The sequence below is a fragment of the Esox lucius genome, chromosome 13, assembly GCF_011004845.1.
Source record: "Esox lucius isolate fEsoLuc1 chromosome 13, fEsoLuc1.pri, whole genome shotgun sequence".
In the NCBI taxonomy this organism is placed as follows: Eukaryota; Metazoa; Chordata; class Actinopteri; order Esociformes; family Esocidae; genus Esox; species Esox lucius.
The window spans coordinates 12692709-12704987 of NC_047581.1; the positions used below are offsets into that span (position 1 = coordinate 12692709).

General features: G+C 42.2%; 1 protein-coding gene across 7 annotated transcripts in view; it reads right to left on the reverse strand.

Annotated features, from left to right (window-relative positions):
* Positions 1 to 12279, reverse strand: part of cacna1ba (calcium channel, voltage-dependent, N type, alpha 1B subunit, a) — a 101804-nt gene that overhangs the window by 11980 nt on the left and 77545 nt on the right. For 5 of the 7 annotated variants that reach the window (XM_029124597.2, XM_029124603.2, XM_029124600.2 and 2 more), the window contains 9 exons: positions 11966 to 12082; positions 11788 to 11853; positions 11503 to 11594; positions 8589 to 8739; positions 7731 to 7858; positions 7373 to 7469; positions 1746 to 1851; positions 599 to 706; positions 37 to 164 (listed from right to left, as the gene is read on the reverse strand). In XM_029124597.2, the coding sequence (XP_028980430.2) occupies positions 37 to 164; positions 599 to 706; positions 1746 to 1851; positions 7373 to 7469; positions 7731 to 7858; positions 8589 to 8739; positions 11503 to 11594; positions 11788 to 11853; positions 11966 to 12082 (993 nt within the window). Of the gene's footprint in view, positions 1 to 36; positions 165 to 598; positions 707 to 1745; positions 1852 to 6406; positions 6504 to 7372; positions 7470 to 7730; positions 7859 to 8588; positions 8740 to 11502; positions 11595 to 11787; positions 11854 to 11965; positions 12083 to 12279 lie in introns of all 7 variants that reach the window. The other 2 variants (XM_029124602.2, XM_029124601.2) reach the window with 1 other exon arrangement.

The following is a 12279-nucleotide window of genomic DNA, read 5'->3' on the forward strand; positions in this document are numbered from 1 at the left end:
GTTTTGCGCGGGCGTCGCTCGTAATGTGTGCGTTACCTGGGAGCCGGCAGCATTCTGTTGCTGCTGCTGCTGCTGCTGCTCCTTGAGCCTCTTGGCTCGGTTCTGCTTGTAGTAGTCGAAGATCATCAGGGCTGCATACACCTTCCCAACAGTGAGCTCATTGGCTGAGAGAGGACAACAGAGGATTGGTTGAGGATAGACCGCTGACTCATCCCTTGTCCCACATATATCTCTGTTGGTATCATTCAAACCCTCTGATGTCAGCTTATCGCTAATTCAACTGAGTCAACCGACAGGTATCACCGTAACCAGAGGGATTCCTCTGTTTGAGGAAATGTCTGGTGCATGCCAGACATAAGGGACGGAGCATGTTATCTGCCTTAAATACCATCGGTTTCAGGTGACATACTAAGATTCTGACACAAGATGGCAGCGGAGGCATATGAGACGTGTGGAATCTTAACGGGGGGGGGATCCATGAAAGCAGGGGTCCCGTCCGTTAAGTCAACCTGGGCGTAACCTGTTAATGCTGAATGAGGAGTCCAGGCCTCGTCACTTTAAGTTGTCTCCCAGAGGAGTGCCCGGCGGAGCTGCTTACGTTTGTGTGGTGTCACTAAAAGATCCATTGTCTTCTGTGAGAGGCTAGGCCAAACCGTGGAGAGCTCTTTTTTCAGTTCAGCGTCAGAGAGACGTTGGGCAACCATCCCTGAAGAGAAGAGCAGCAGGCAATACACTCTGTTAGCATCACACGTACAGAATTACGTCATTTAACAGCCAGCGACAAAGACTGGAAAGTAAATAAATTAGTTTGTGTCATTATGATGAAGCAGATGGAAAATAGAGGTTAGCCCATTATAAGGGGCAGTGAAGCTAGAGAAAATCATACTGTACTCTGCACCATCCTTCCACTGTGCGGTACAGGCCCAAAACACAAACCCCAACATGGAGCAGCCTAATGTCACCAAACCGGACTAATACATACTAACAGTGCCGGCTCTAGCTTTTTGGGGGCCCTAAGCAAAATTGTATTTAGGGCCCCCTCTATATTCTGAAAGAAAGAATCCGGTGGAACATGGTGGCAATAGTTTTGTGAAGAACTTGTGTACAAAAAATTTAACGGTTTGAGCTATAAATATGCTCTTAATACCAAGTAGAATCCCTGGAACACAATCATGTTTTTGGTTTTGCTTTTGCTGTATGATGTCAACAAGCTTCTCTATTGATGGATAGATTAGTATATACTGTAGATATGCTCTAAAAAACAAAGTTCCTACAAAAACTATTGAACAAGCTGTTTAACAAAGTTATGTTTCTGCATAACAATTTGGATTCATGTAAATAGCAAAACATTTCAATATCACAGTCCTTTAAAATGATTGTTAATCATTTTTGGAGGAAGAGACCTAGACTCCTACAGTAAACTGCTAAATCCTTCATGATACCTCTATCGTTAAACAAATCCATAAGTTAGATTAGTATAAATCACATATTAGGGGGAAGAAAACAGAAACGACCTCATACAGTTTAAACCACCCTGAAGCTATACATTGTGTATACATTTACTGTAAATTATTTCTTAATGTAATATGTTATTTTTTATAAAAAATGCTTTTGATTAAGCAGATCATTTGCGGTATTTTAGTTTACTCCTTCTACCAGACGTTCTCCTTTAAAGGAACTGGAAAAGAGGCATAACTGGGGAGAGGATGGAGGAAAGGGAGAGTGAGGGAACAGAATAGTGTCACCTGAGGCCAGTTTGATCTCCAGAGCTGTTCGGATCAGGGCCATGAGAGTAGAAGTGAAGTGGACTGTGTTGTCATCAGCAATGGGCATGTTCATCTTGACTAACCGCTGGAGGGAATATTTGGATGGAGGGGAGGTTAGAACACACTTCAACTGTTACCAGTTAATCCAGACCATTGGCCAATCAGGTGAAAGCAGTCTGTGTGCTGTGGTGTTACTTACAGAGGACTCATGTATAGAGTGCTTTTATTTCAACAACACAGTAGGATGGAATTGTTTGTTTTAAATAGAATTTACCCCCAAAAAAGATCAGGTCCGTCAATCTTTTGGAACGTTTTCTGATTTTCGGATAATAAAGCTACAGCACACAAAAAGCTTTCTCGACGAGTGCAAAGAGAAGACAGACTACACATTCACATTCACTGCTAATCGCCACCACATTATGCACTATATGCCGCAAGTCGAAGTGCACCGGTGCAAGACTGACATCGATCGAAATAATGGTGACAAAAGGCTCGTACGCATAAACATGGAAATGCCGCAAAGATCTCAGGAGCTCGACTCTGTGGTTGCCATCCTAACGATCATGTACTACTTTGTACTGCACAAGTCAGTAACATCTTGAGGACTAAGAGACCTAGAATATACAGAGAAAGCATTATTCCATTCTAAATAACCTGAGAGGTGCTTTTCGAAAGGACGACAGCAACACCCCTGCATGCACAGCACCATGTTTGATGTTTAAGCTGTCGTGATAGAGTTGAGCTCCCCTGAACACAAAAAGCATTCACCTACTATCAGTGGCAGTGCAAAAAGACAAGTCAGAATGAGAGAGAAGAGGGGTAAGACAAACACACCAACCCACACATGGGGACACCCAGCCAGAAAGAGAACATAGAGATGAAAGACACAGTATGAGAGAAAATCAGAGATACAGATAGAGAAATACAGATATTATATATATATATATATATATATATATATATATATATATATATATATATATATATATATATATATATATATACACACACACACACACACAAACAAACATACACATATACATATATACAGTGAGGGAAAATACTATTTGATCCCTTGCTGATTTTGTACGTTTGCCCACTGACGAAGAAATGATCAGTCTATCATTTTAATGGTAGGTTCATTTGAACAGTGAGAGACAGAATAACAACAAAAAAACATTTTATACATTTATATGCATTCTAATGAGTGAAATAATTATTTGATCCACTCTTAATCAGAAACATTTCTGGCTCCCAGGTGTCTTTTATAAAGGTAACGAGCTGAGATTAGGAGCACACACTTAAAGGGAGTGCTCCTAATCTCAGCTTGTTACCTGTATAAAAGACACCTGTCCACAGAAGCAATCAATCAATCAGATTCCAAACTCTCCACCATGGCCAAGACCAAAGAGCTGTTCAAGGATGTCAGGGACAAGATTGTAGACCTACATTGGAATGAGCTACAAGACCATCGCCAAGCAGCTTGGTGAGAAGGTGACAACAGTTGGTGCGATTATTTGCAAATGGAAGAAACACAAAATAACTGTCAATCTTCCTCGGTCAGGGGCTCCATGCAAGATCTCACCTCGTGGAGTTGCAATGATCATGAGAACGGTGAGGAATCAGCCCAGAACTACACAGGAGGATCTTTTCAATGATCTCAAGGCAGCTGGGACCATAGTCACCAAGAAAACAATTGGTAACACGCTACGCTGTGAAGGACTGAAATCCTGCAGCGCCCGCAAGGTCCACCTGCTCAAGAAAGCACATGTACAGGCACGTCTGAAGTTTGCCAGTGAACATCTGAATGATTCAGAGGAGAACTGGGTGAAAGTGTTGTGGTCAGATGAGAACAAAATCGAGCTCTTTGGCATCAACTCAACTCGCCGTGTTTGGAGGAGGAGGAATGCTGCCTATGACTCCAAGAACACCATCCTCACCGTCAAACATGGAGGTGGAAACATTATGCTTTGGGGGAGTTTTTCTGCTAAGGGGACAGGACAACTTCATCACATCAAAGGGACGATGGACGTCCCAAAACACATGGCCAAGGCAACAAAGGAGTGAATCAAGAAGAAGCACATTAAGGTCCTGAAGTGGCCTAGCCAGTCTCCAGACATTAATCCCATCGAAAATCTGTAGAGGGAGCTGAAGGTTCCAGTTGCCAGACGTCAGCCTCAAAACCTTAATGACTTGGAGAAGATCTGCAAAGAGGAGTGGGACAAAATCCCTCCTGAGATGTGTGCAAACCTGGTGGCCAACTACAAGAAACATCTGACCTCTGTGATTGCCAACAAGGGTTTTGCCACCAAGTACTGTCATGATTTGCAGAGGGGTCAAATACTTGTGTTTTTCTGGATTTTTTTGTTGTTATTCTGTCTCTCACTGTTCAAATAAACCATTCCATTAAAATTATAGACTTTGTCAGTGGGCAAACATACAAAATCAGCAGGGGATAAAAAAAAAATATTCCCTCACTGTACATATACACACACATACATATCTATATTTGGACACTGACACAAGATTTGCTATTTTGGCAGTTGACCAAAATATATTCAAGTTACAGTTCAATAATGAATATGGGCTTAAAGTGCAGTCTCTCAGCTTTAATTTGAGGGTATTCACATCCAAATTGGAGGAATGGTTAAGGAATTACAGCTCTTGAATATGTAGCCCCCTCTTTATCAACGGACCAAGTGACTAAAAAAGCTGTTTCATGGACAGGTGTGGGTTATTCCTCTGTTATTTCTTCATATATTAGGCAGGTAAATGGTCTGGAGTTGATTCCAGGTGTGGCATTCACATTTAGAAACTGTTGCTGTTAACCCACAACATGTGGTCAAAGGAGCTCTCAATGCAAGTGAAAAAGGCCATCCTTAGCTGCAAAAACAAAAGAAAAAATTCCATCAGAGAGATAGCAGGAACATTAGGAGTGGCCAAAGTTTGGTGCATTCTGAGAAAAAACTCACTGGTGAGCTCAGCAACACAAAAAGTCCTGGATGTCCATTGAAGACAACCGTGGTGGATGATCGTAGGATCCTTTCCATGGAAAAGAAAAACTCCTTCACAACATCCAGCCAAGTGAAGAACACTCTCCAAGTTTACCATAAAGAGAAGACTTCACAAGAGCAAATACACAGGGTTCATCACAAGGTGCAACCCATTCATAAGCCTCAAGAATAGAAAGGCCAGATTAGACAAAAAAAAGCCCAGTTGTGGAACAGCATTCTTTGGGCAGATCAACCTAACTAAGATCAACCTATACCAGAATGATAGGGGAAAAAAAGAGAAGGCTTGGAACCGCTCATGATCTGAAGCATACCACATAATCTGTAAAACATGGTGGAGGCAGTGTAATGGCAGGACCATGCATGGCTTCTAATGGCACTGGGTCACTAGTGTTTATTGATGATGTGACAGAAGACAGAAGCAGACGGATGAATTCTAAATTGAATAGGGATATATTGTCTGCTCAGATTCAGCAAATTTGATTGGACAGCGCTTCACTTTACAGATGGACAATGACCCAAAACATACTGTCAAAGCAACCCAAGAGTTTTTAAGGCAAAGGAGTGGAATATTCTGCAATGGCTGTGTCAATCACCTGATCTCAACCCGATCAAGCATTCATTTCACTTGTTGAAGACAAAACGTTAGGCAGAAAGACAGCTGCAGTAAAGGCCTGGCAAAGCATCACAAAAAAAGGAAACCCAGTGTTTGGTGATGTCAATGCGTTCCAGAAATCAAGCAGTCATTGCCTGCAAAGGATTCTCGACAAAGTATTAAAAATAAACATTTTATTAATGTTCAATTGTCCAATTTCATTTGAGTGCATGAAATAAGGGGACTGTGTATGAAAATGGTTGCAATTCTTAAACGTTTCTTACGATATTTTTGCTCAACCTTTTGAATTAAAGCTGAAAGTCTGCACTTCAATTGCATCTCAGTTGTTTCATTTCAAATCCATTGTGGTGGCGTACAGAGCCACAATTATCAATATTGTGTCAGTGTCCAAATATTTCCCGACCTAACTGTATGTGTGTATGTATATATATACAGAGAGAGAGAAAGAGTGTGAGGGATAGATTGTGACGGGGAGAGTAAAGCACACACATTTCTCACACAGGAAAGCAACAGAAGCTACACACACTAGCCCAAAGAATTAAAAGCCTGGTAGGCAGAAAATCCAGGGAACAGACTGGAAAAAAAGGAGCGCTATGCTAAACCCCTTGAATGTATTAATGTCTACATGTATACATACTGGATTTCAATTAGCTGGGGAAAGAGGTGGACTGGTCTAATATTATTTTCTGTATATCTAATAGTGAGAAATACATGTTTTAATTATGAATCTGTTCATGTTGTCTGATGTATAAATTTTTTTCTCATTTGTGGTCTACTTTTGTGGTCTACTTTGACCTTAACGGTCATGACCACGCCAGCGGGGCTTTCTTTTAATAAGTACTGGTATCTATGCCCACAGAAAGAGGTCAGGTGAGGGGATGGGGGCGGGGCTACACCAAAAAGATCAGAGCGCTAGCAAAACAAACTAAAGAAACAAGGGAACACTGCAGAGCACAAAGATTGGCCGGAGATTAAGCCAATGGGAAGAGAGGTCGAGCAGAGGGTGTGGCTACCTTGTAGGCGACTCTTGGCGGACATTGCTTTCCCAAACCTAGGGGTGGGGACATGTGGAGGAGCATCTGATACATATCGAGGTACTTGATACGGCCACTTCACAGAGTAGGGAAACCAAAAACCAAATAAAGAAGGATGAGGTAGTTAGACAAGAGAAGAGTAGCGAAAGGGAATAAAATAACCAAAATGAAAGAAGAACAAAAACAGAAATCTGTGTTATTTAGATTTCCAGTAGTGGCATGGAGACAGATGCCATCCTTGGCCATGATGGACCAGGGATGCATCTGTGCAGTGGAAAACTCAGCTCAGGAGGAGGTGAGCGGCTCAGATCCCTGAGGGGAGAAGTGGAATGGAAGAGTGAGTGTCTGGAGTGAGAAGAACACACAGATGCTAATGGGGAGAGAATGACAGCATCGTACGTAGTGAGGATGTCTGCTTCTGCATGCGGAGACATCCGGGGGAGGGGGAGATGGGGGAGGATCACCGGGAGCGAGGAAACAAAGGTTTCAATGCCAGACTGGTTTTAAAAAATTTGGATTAATGAAAGCCATCCCTTCTCATTAAAAGGTTTAATCTAGGACACCCCCAAAACAGACTTTGATCCAATTAAAATGTGTTTGAGAGGATTCTAGTAATCAACTGGGGACTAAGCACCTGCGTAACTTAACTGTACATAGACAGAAAACTACCCGGCACAGACCAGAATGTGTTTATAGTGACATTACACCTCAACAGACCTCAACAGGGAGTAAGCATCGCATAGGGATTCCCATGTGTGAGCGAGTTGGGGAATAACATGGCTTTGAAAGCTTTGTTTCCAGTCCGGGATCACAAACCAAAGCCAGTCAGTCTGGAAGGACGGGTGCTAGTGTGTAGGCAGTCATTGGTGCACAGCCATTCTGTTAAGTCTCTTGGCATAGGTACACAAAGCACCCTAGTGGAGGAAATATTCTGGGGTTGCAAACCTTGTATGCTACCCTATTAGGGCAGTTCTTCCCTAAGCCAAGGGGGGGCGATATAACACGTAACAAGTTGTACATATCGTTATAGCGAATCCGTCCGCTGCAAAAAAGAACAAGCAGATATAGAAACAACAACTTCAGGACAGCTTCAATAAAACAAATGGTAATCAGATGGGCAGACTGGATACTAGGAGGGTGGCTACCATACCATGCTGTCTACGGGGGGGTTTCAGCTTGTCACAAAGTCTTAGGGTCAGTCCCCTCCATCCGAGCAGCAGTAATACTATCTTTATCTCTCTGACTGGGTACAGAGTGGGAGCCCCAGCCAGCCAGATGGAGGAGGGAGGGAGGGGACACATACCAGGCAGCAGGATCGTACTCAGCCCAAACACGGATGAACTCATCCAGATGATGAGGCCCCAGAATAGACGAGTCTCGAGTCAGGTACTCAAAGTTATCCATGATGACAGCCACAAACAGATTGAGCATCTGGAAGAGACATTTCAACAAGACAGTATGATGACAGAAGAGACAGCTGAAATAGTTTTGCACAACCATAAACCATGACTATGATCCAGCCATGAACCATGACTGTATGTTTCTGCCATAAACATGACACTATGTTTTAACCATAAACCATTACTCTATGTTTCAGCCTTAAAGCATCACTCTATTTTCAACCATATACCATTACTCAGTGTTTCAACCGTAAGCCATTACTCTGTTTCAGCCATAAACTATTACTCTATGTATCCACCATAAACGATTCCTCGAAATTTCAGCCATGAACTGTGACTCTGTTTCAACCATAACCCATTACTGTATGTTTCAAGCACAAACTATTACTCTATATTTCAGCCATAAACCATTAATCTATGTTTCAGCCATAAACCATTAATCTATGTTTCAGCCATAAACCATTACGGTTTGTCTCAACCATAAGCCATTACATGCTGTTTCAAACATAAACCATTATTCTGTTTCAGCCATAAGCCATTACTTGATGTTTCAAACATAAACCATTATTCTGTTTCAGCCATAAGCCATTACTTGATGTTTCAACCATAAACCATTATTCTGTTTTAACCATAAACTGTTGCTCTATATTTCAGATCATTGCGTCAGCTTCTTCAATTATTACTAGAATGCACATCAACACAAACAGAATTTTTTTGTGGGGGGTTTATTTTTATTTATTGTGCATGGCATCCATACTAACCAGGAAAGAGCAGAGGAAAATGAAGGAGACAAAGTAGAAGTAAGCAAAGTCACTCCCACACTCCTTTCCCAGGTTGCCAGACCTCTCGTCGCAGGCTCTGTGACTCAAACACGACAGCATGATCTCGTGCCACGCCTCCCCTGTAGCGCTCCTGGACAACCCAGGGTTGATGGACAGAGACATACAGGAAAACAGTCACCTTTCAGATTACAAAAAAACTCTCCAAGTTGTTTTGGAAAAGCTTCCATTTTGAAACTATGGCTTTGCCTTATTGCAGCAAATCCCTGTGGACGAGGGGGGGTTAAAGATCAAGATCTCCAATCAAGTATCATTCGATGCAAATCCCATTCAAGATTTCGAGGCAGTGTCGAAATGCCCCTAAATGAATCTAATATAGGGATAGCAACCATGACCTGTTGGTAACATAGGTTGGGGTCAATTCTGTTGCTAATATCATTTCAATCCATTTCTATAATCATTTGAATTAATGAATTTGACCCTGCACAGGGAGCTCAATTTGAATTATATTAAAATTAAAGTACCTAAAAGTTGAATTTGGTTAAAAGATACATTTTGGGTTCGTGTGCAATTGACAACTACAATAATGTATTAATTGACTATTAAGTCAGTCTCTTTTTTCCAAGACACTTATTTTGTCGGTTTAAATAATAGGGATGGAATCTATTTCCAAGCAGCAGCATCTACACTTAAATCATTATGTCTTTCACTGTGTCCTTTGATTTGTCATTGTATTTTGAATTAAAATGTGGGAAGAGCCTCTGTATGTAAGACAAGAAAACCAGTCTCTGTTATTTGTTCAAAATACAAATGCCGCAGAATCTTTGAGCATGAAAACTATTTATTATAGGACAAAAATACTGGAGAGGTTCATACTTAATATGCCAGAATATAATACTCTTGGAAGGAATCAACTGTAATGCTGGAGAAGAAAAATGTCTATGCGTGTGGTAAATGCTTCTGTGTTTTGAGTTGGGAAAAGTTTTTAAATGCTGTTACTATACAGTGGGGTGAACAAGTATTTGATACACAATTTTGCAGGTTTTCCCACTTACAAAGCATGTAGAAGTCTATAATTTATTTATCATATGTACTCTTCAACTGTGAGTGACTGAATCTAAAAAAAAAATCCAGAAAATCCCATTGTAAGATTTTTAAATAATTACATTTCCATTTTATTGCATGACATAAGTATTTGATACATCAGAAAAGCAGAACATAATATTTGGTATATAAACCTTTGTTTGCAATTACAGAGATCATACGTTTCCTGTAGTTCTTGACCAGGTTTGCTCACACGGGGCTGTCACTGGCCAATACAGACTATAAGCTCCCTCCAAAGATTTTCTATTGGATTCAGGTCTGGAGACTGGCTAGGCCACTCCAGGACCCTGAGATGCTTCTTACAGAGCCACTCCTTAGTTGCCCTGGCTGTGTGTTTCGGGTCGTTGTCATGCTGGAAGACCTAGCCACGACCCATCTTCAATGCTCTTATTGAGGGAAGGAGGTTGTTGGCCAAGATCTCGTGATACATAGCCTCATCCATCCTCCCCTCAATACGGTGCAGTCTTCCTGTCCCCTTTGCAGAAAAGCATCCCCAAAGAATGATGTTTCCACCTCCATGTTTCACGGTTGGGATGGTGTTCTTGGGGTTGTACTCATCCTTCTTCTTTCTCCAAAGCTCTATTTTTGTCTCATCAGACCACATGACCTTCTCCCATTCCTCCTCTGGATCATCCAGATGGTCATTGGCAAACTTCAGAGGGGCCTGGACATGCGCTGGCTTGGGCAGGGGGACTTTGCGTGCACTGCAGGATTTTAATCCATTTAATCCACGGCGTAGTGTGTTACTAATGGTTTTCTTTGAGACTGTGGTCCCAGCTCTCTTCAGGACATTGACCAGTTCCTGCCATGTAGTTCTAGGATGATCCCTCACCTTCCTCATGATCATTGATGAGGTGAGATCTTGCATGGAGCCCCAGCTGCTTGCCTATTGTCCTGTAGCCCATCCCAGCCTTGTGCAGGTCTCCAATTTTATCCCTGATGTCCTTACACAGCTCTCTGGTCTTGACCATTGTGGAGAGGTTGGAGTCTGTTTGATTGATTGTGTGGACAGGTGTCTTTTATACAAGTAACGAGTTCAAACAGGTGCAGTTAATACAGGTAATGAGTGGAGAACAGGAGGGCTTCTTAAAGAAAAACTAACAGGTCTGTGAGAGCTGGAATATTTACTGGTTGGTAGGTGATCAAATACTTATGTCATGCAATAAAATGCAAATAAATTATAGAAAAATCATAAAATGTGATTTTCGGGATTTTTGTTTTAGATTCCGTCACTCACAGTTGAAGTGTACCTATGATAAAAATGACAGACTTCTACATGCTTTGTAAGTGGGAAAACCTGCAAAATTGGCAGTGTATCAAATACTTGTTCACCCCACTGTATATATTTTGATGGTGCATTGAACTCCACTATTGTAACCACAACTTGTTCTCAATAACTGAGATGTCTAAATAAAATAAATATCTTCAGAAGTGGCCAGAGCAGGATGGATATTCAAATGATCTAAGTGTTTCTTGGAGTAAGTTTATTTGACTAATAAAACACTATCATCTTAAAGTAGATTATCTGGACTGGAAGGGTTTGGGAGGATGTGAGAGAGTGGGAAGGAATTCATAAGATTCCGATATACCTTTCCAGGCTGAGCTAATCACAAGACGCTGTAAAACCTGGGTGGGGTGGAGCCTTGCACAGCATAAGACACACAGAGCACTCTGCTGCATGAACCTATTATCAGCTCCCCAGAGAAAATATTAAACCACAGATATCGGAGAAGGAGAGGATGAGACAGAGAGGTTGATGTTAATAATAAAGGAGAGACCAAGGAAAGGGTACCTGAACAGTAGCATAAGAGCCTGGAGAAAAGTGCGGAAGTTGTTGTGGTGAGTGATGGCAGTGTCCTCGTTTAGCTCGATGTTCCCAAATACCTGAAACAGGAAGGAAGGAACAACTACACAGATCAGGACAGTTTCTGAATTTGCTGTTTTTTTTTTTTTTTGTTCAATAAAAAATAAGTCATCACTCCATTTTCATTGGAAAGCGCGTTTAATCCCAGTTAGGGAACACGCTTGCTGAAGTCTACGTGGGGTGGCGTTTCCGTATAAGAAAGGAAGAGCTTACCTGCATGCCGATGATGGCATAGATAAAGAACAGCATTGCTATCAGAAGGCAAACATAGGGCAGGGCCTGAAAGGAGACAGTGTCATTCATGTCATAAAACGACTTGATACTGCCTGAGCGTGGAGGCTTGGTTGGAAATACAAGGGGCTGCGGGTGAAGCGTGTGTGTGTGCGCGCACCTTGAAGGACTGTACGAAGGTCCATAGGAGGATCCGGATGGTGTAGCCCTGCCGCAGTAGCTTGATGAGACGAGCTGCTCTGAACAGTCTCAGGAAACTCAGGTTCAGAAGTCGATCCTGTCGGGGACGAGGGATGAGAACACGGTCGTCATCAGCGGAGGCTCCTCGCGCACAAGTCCAGAAGCGCGAGGAGCGACAGTGACGCGGACAGAACAACAGGATTTGGCTGGTGCAGGTTCAGCTCGCTAACGGAGGCCAAGCGATATGGACACGGAGCTGTTCAGACACTGCTGTGTAGCAGGGGTCAGCAACAG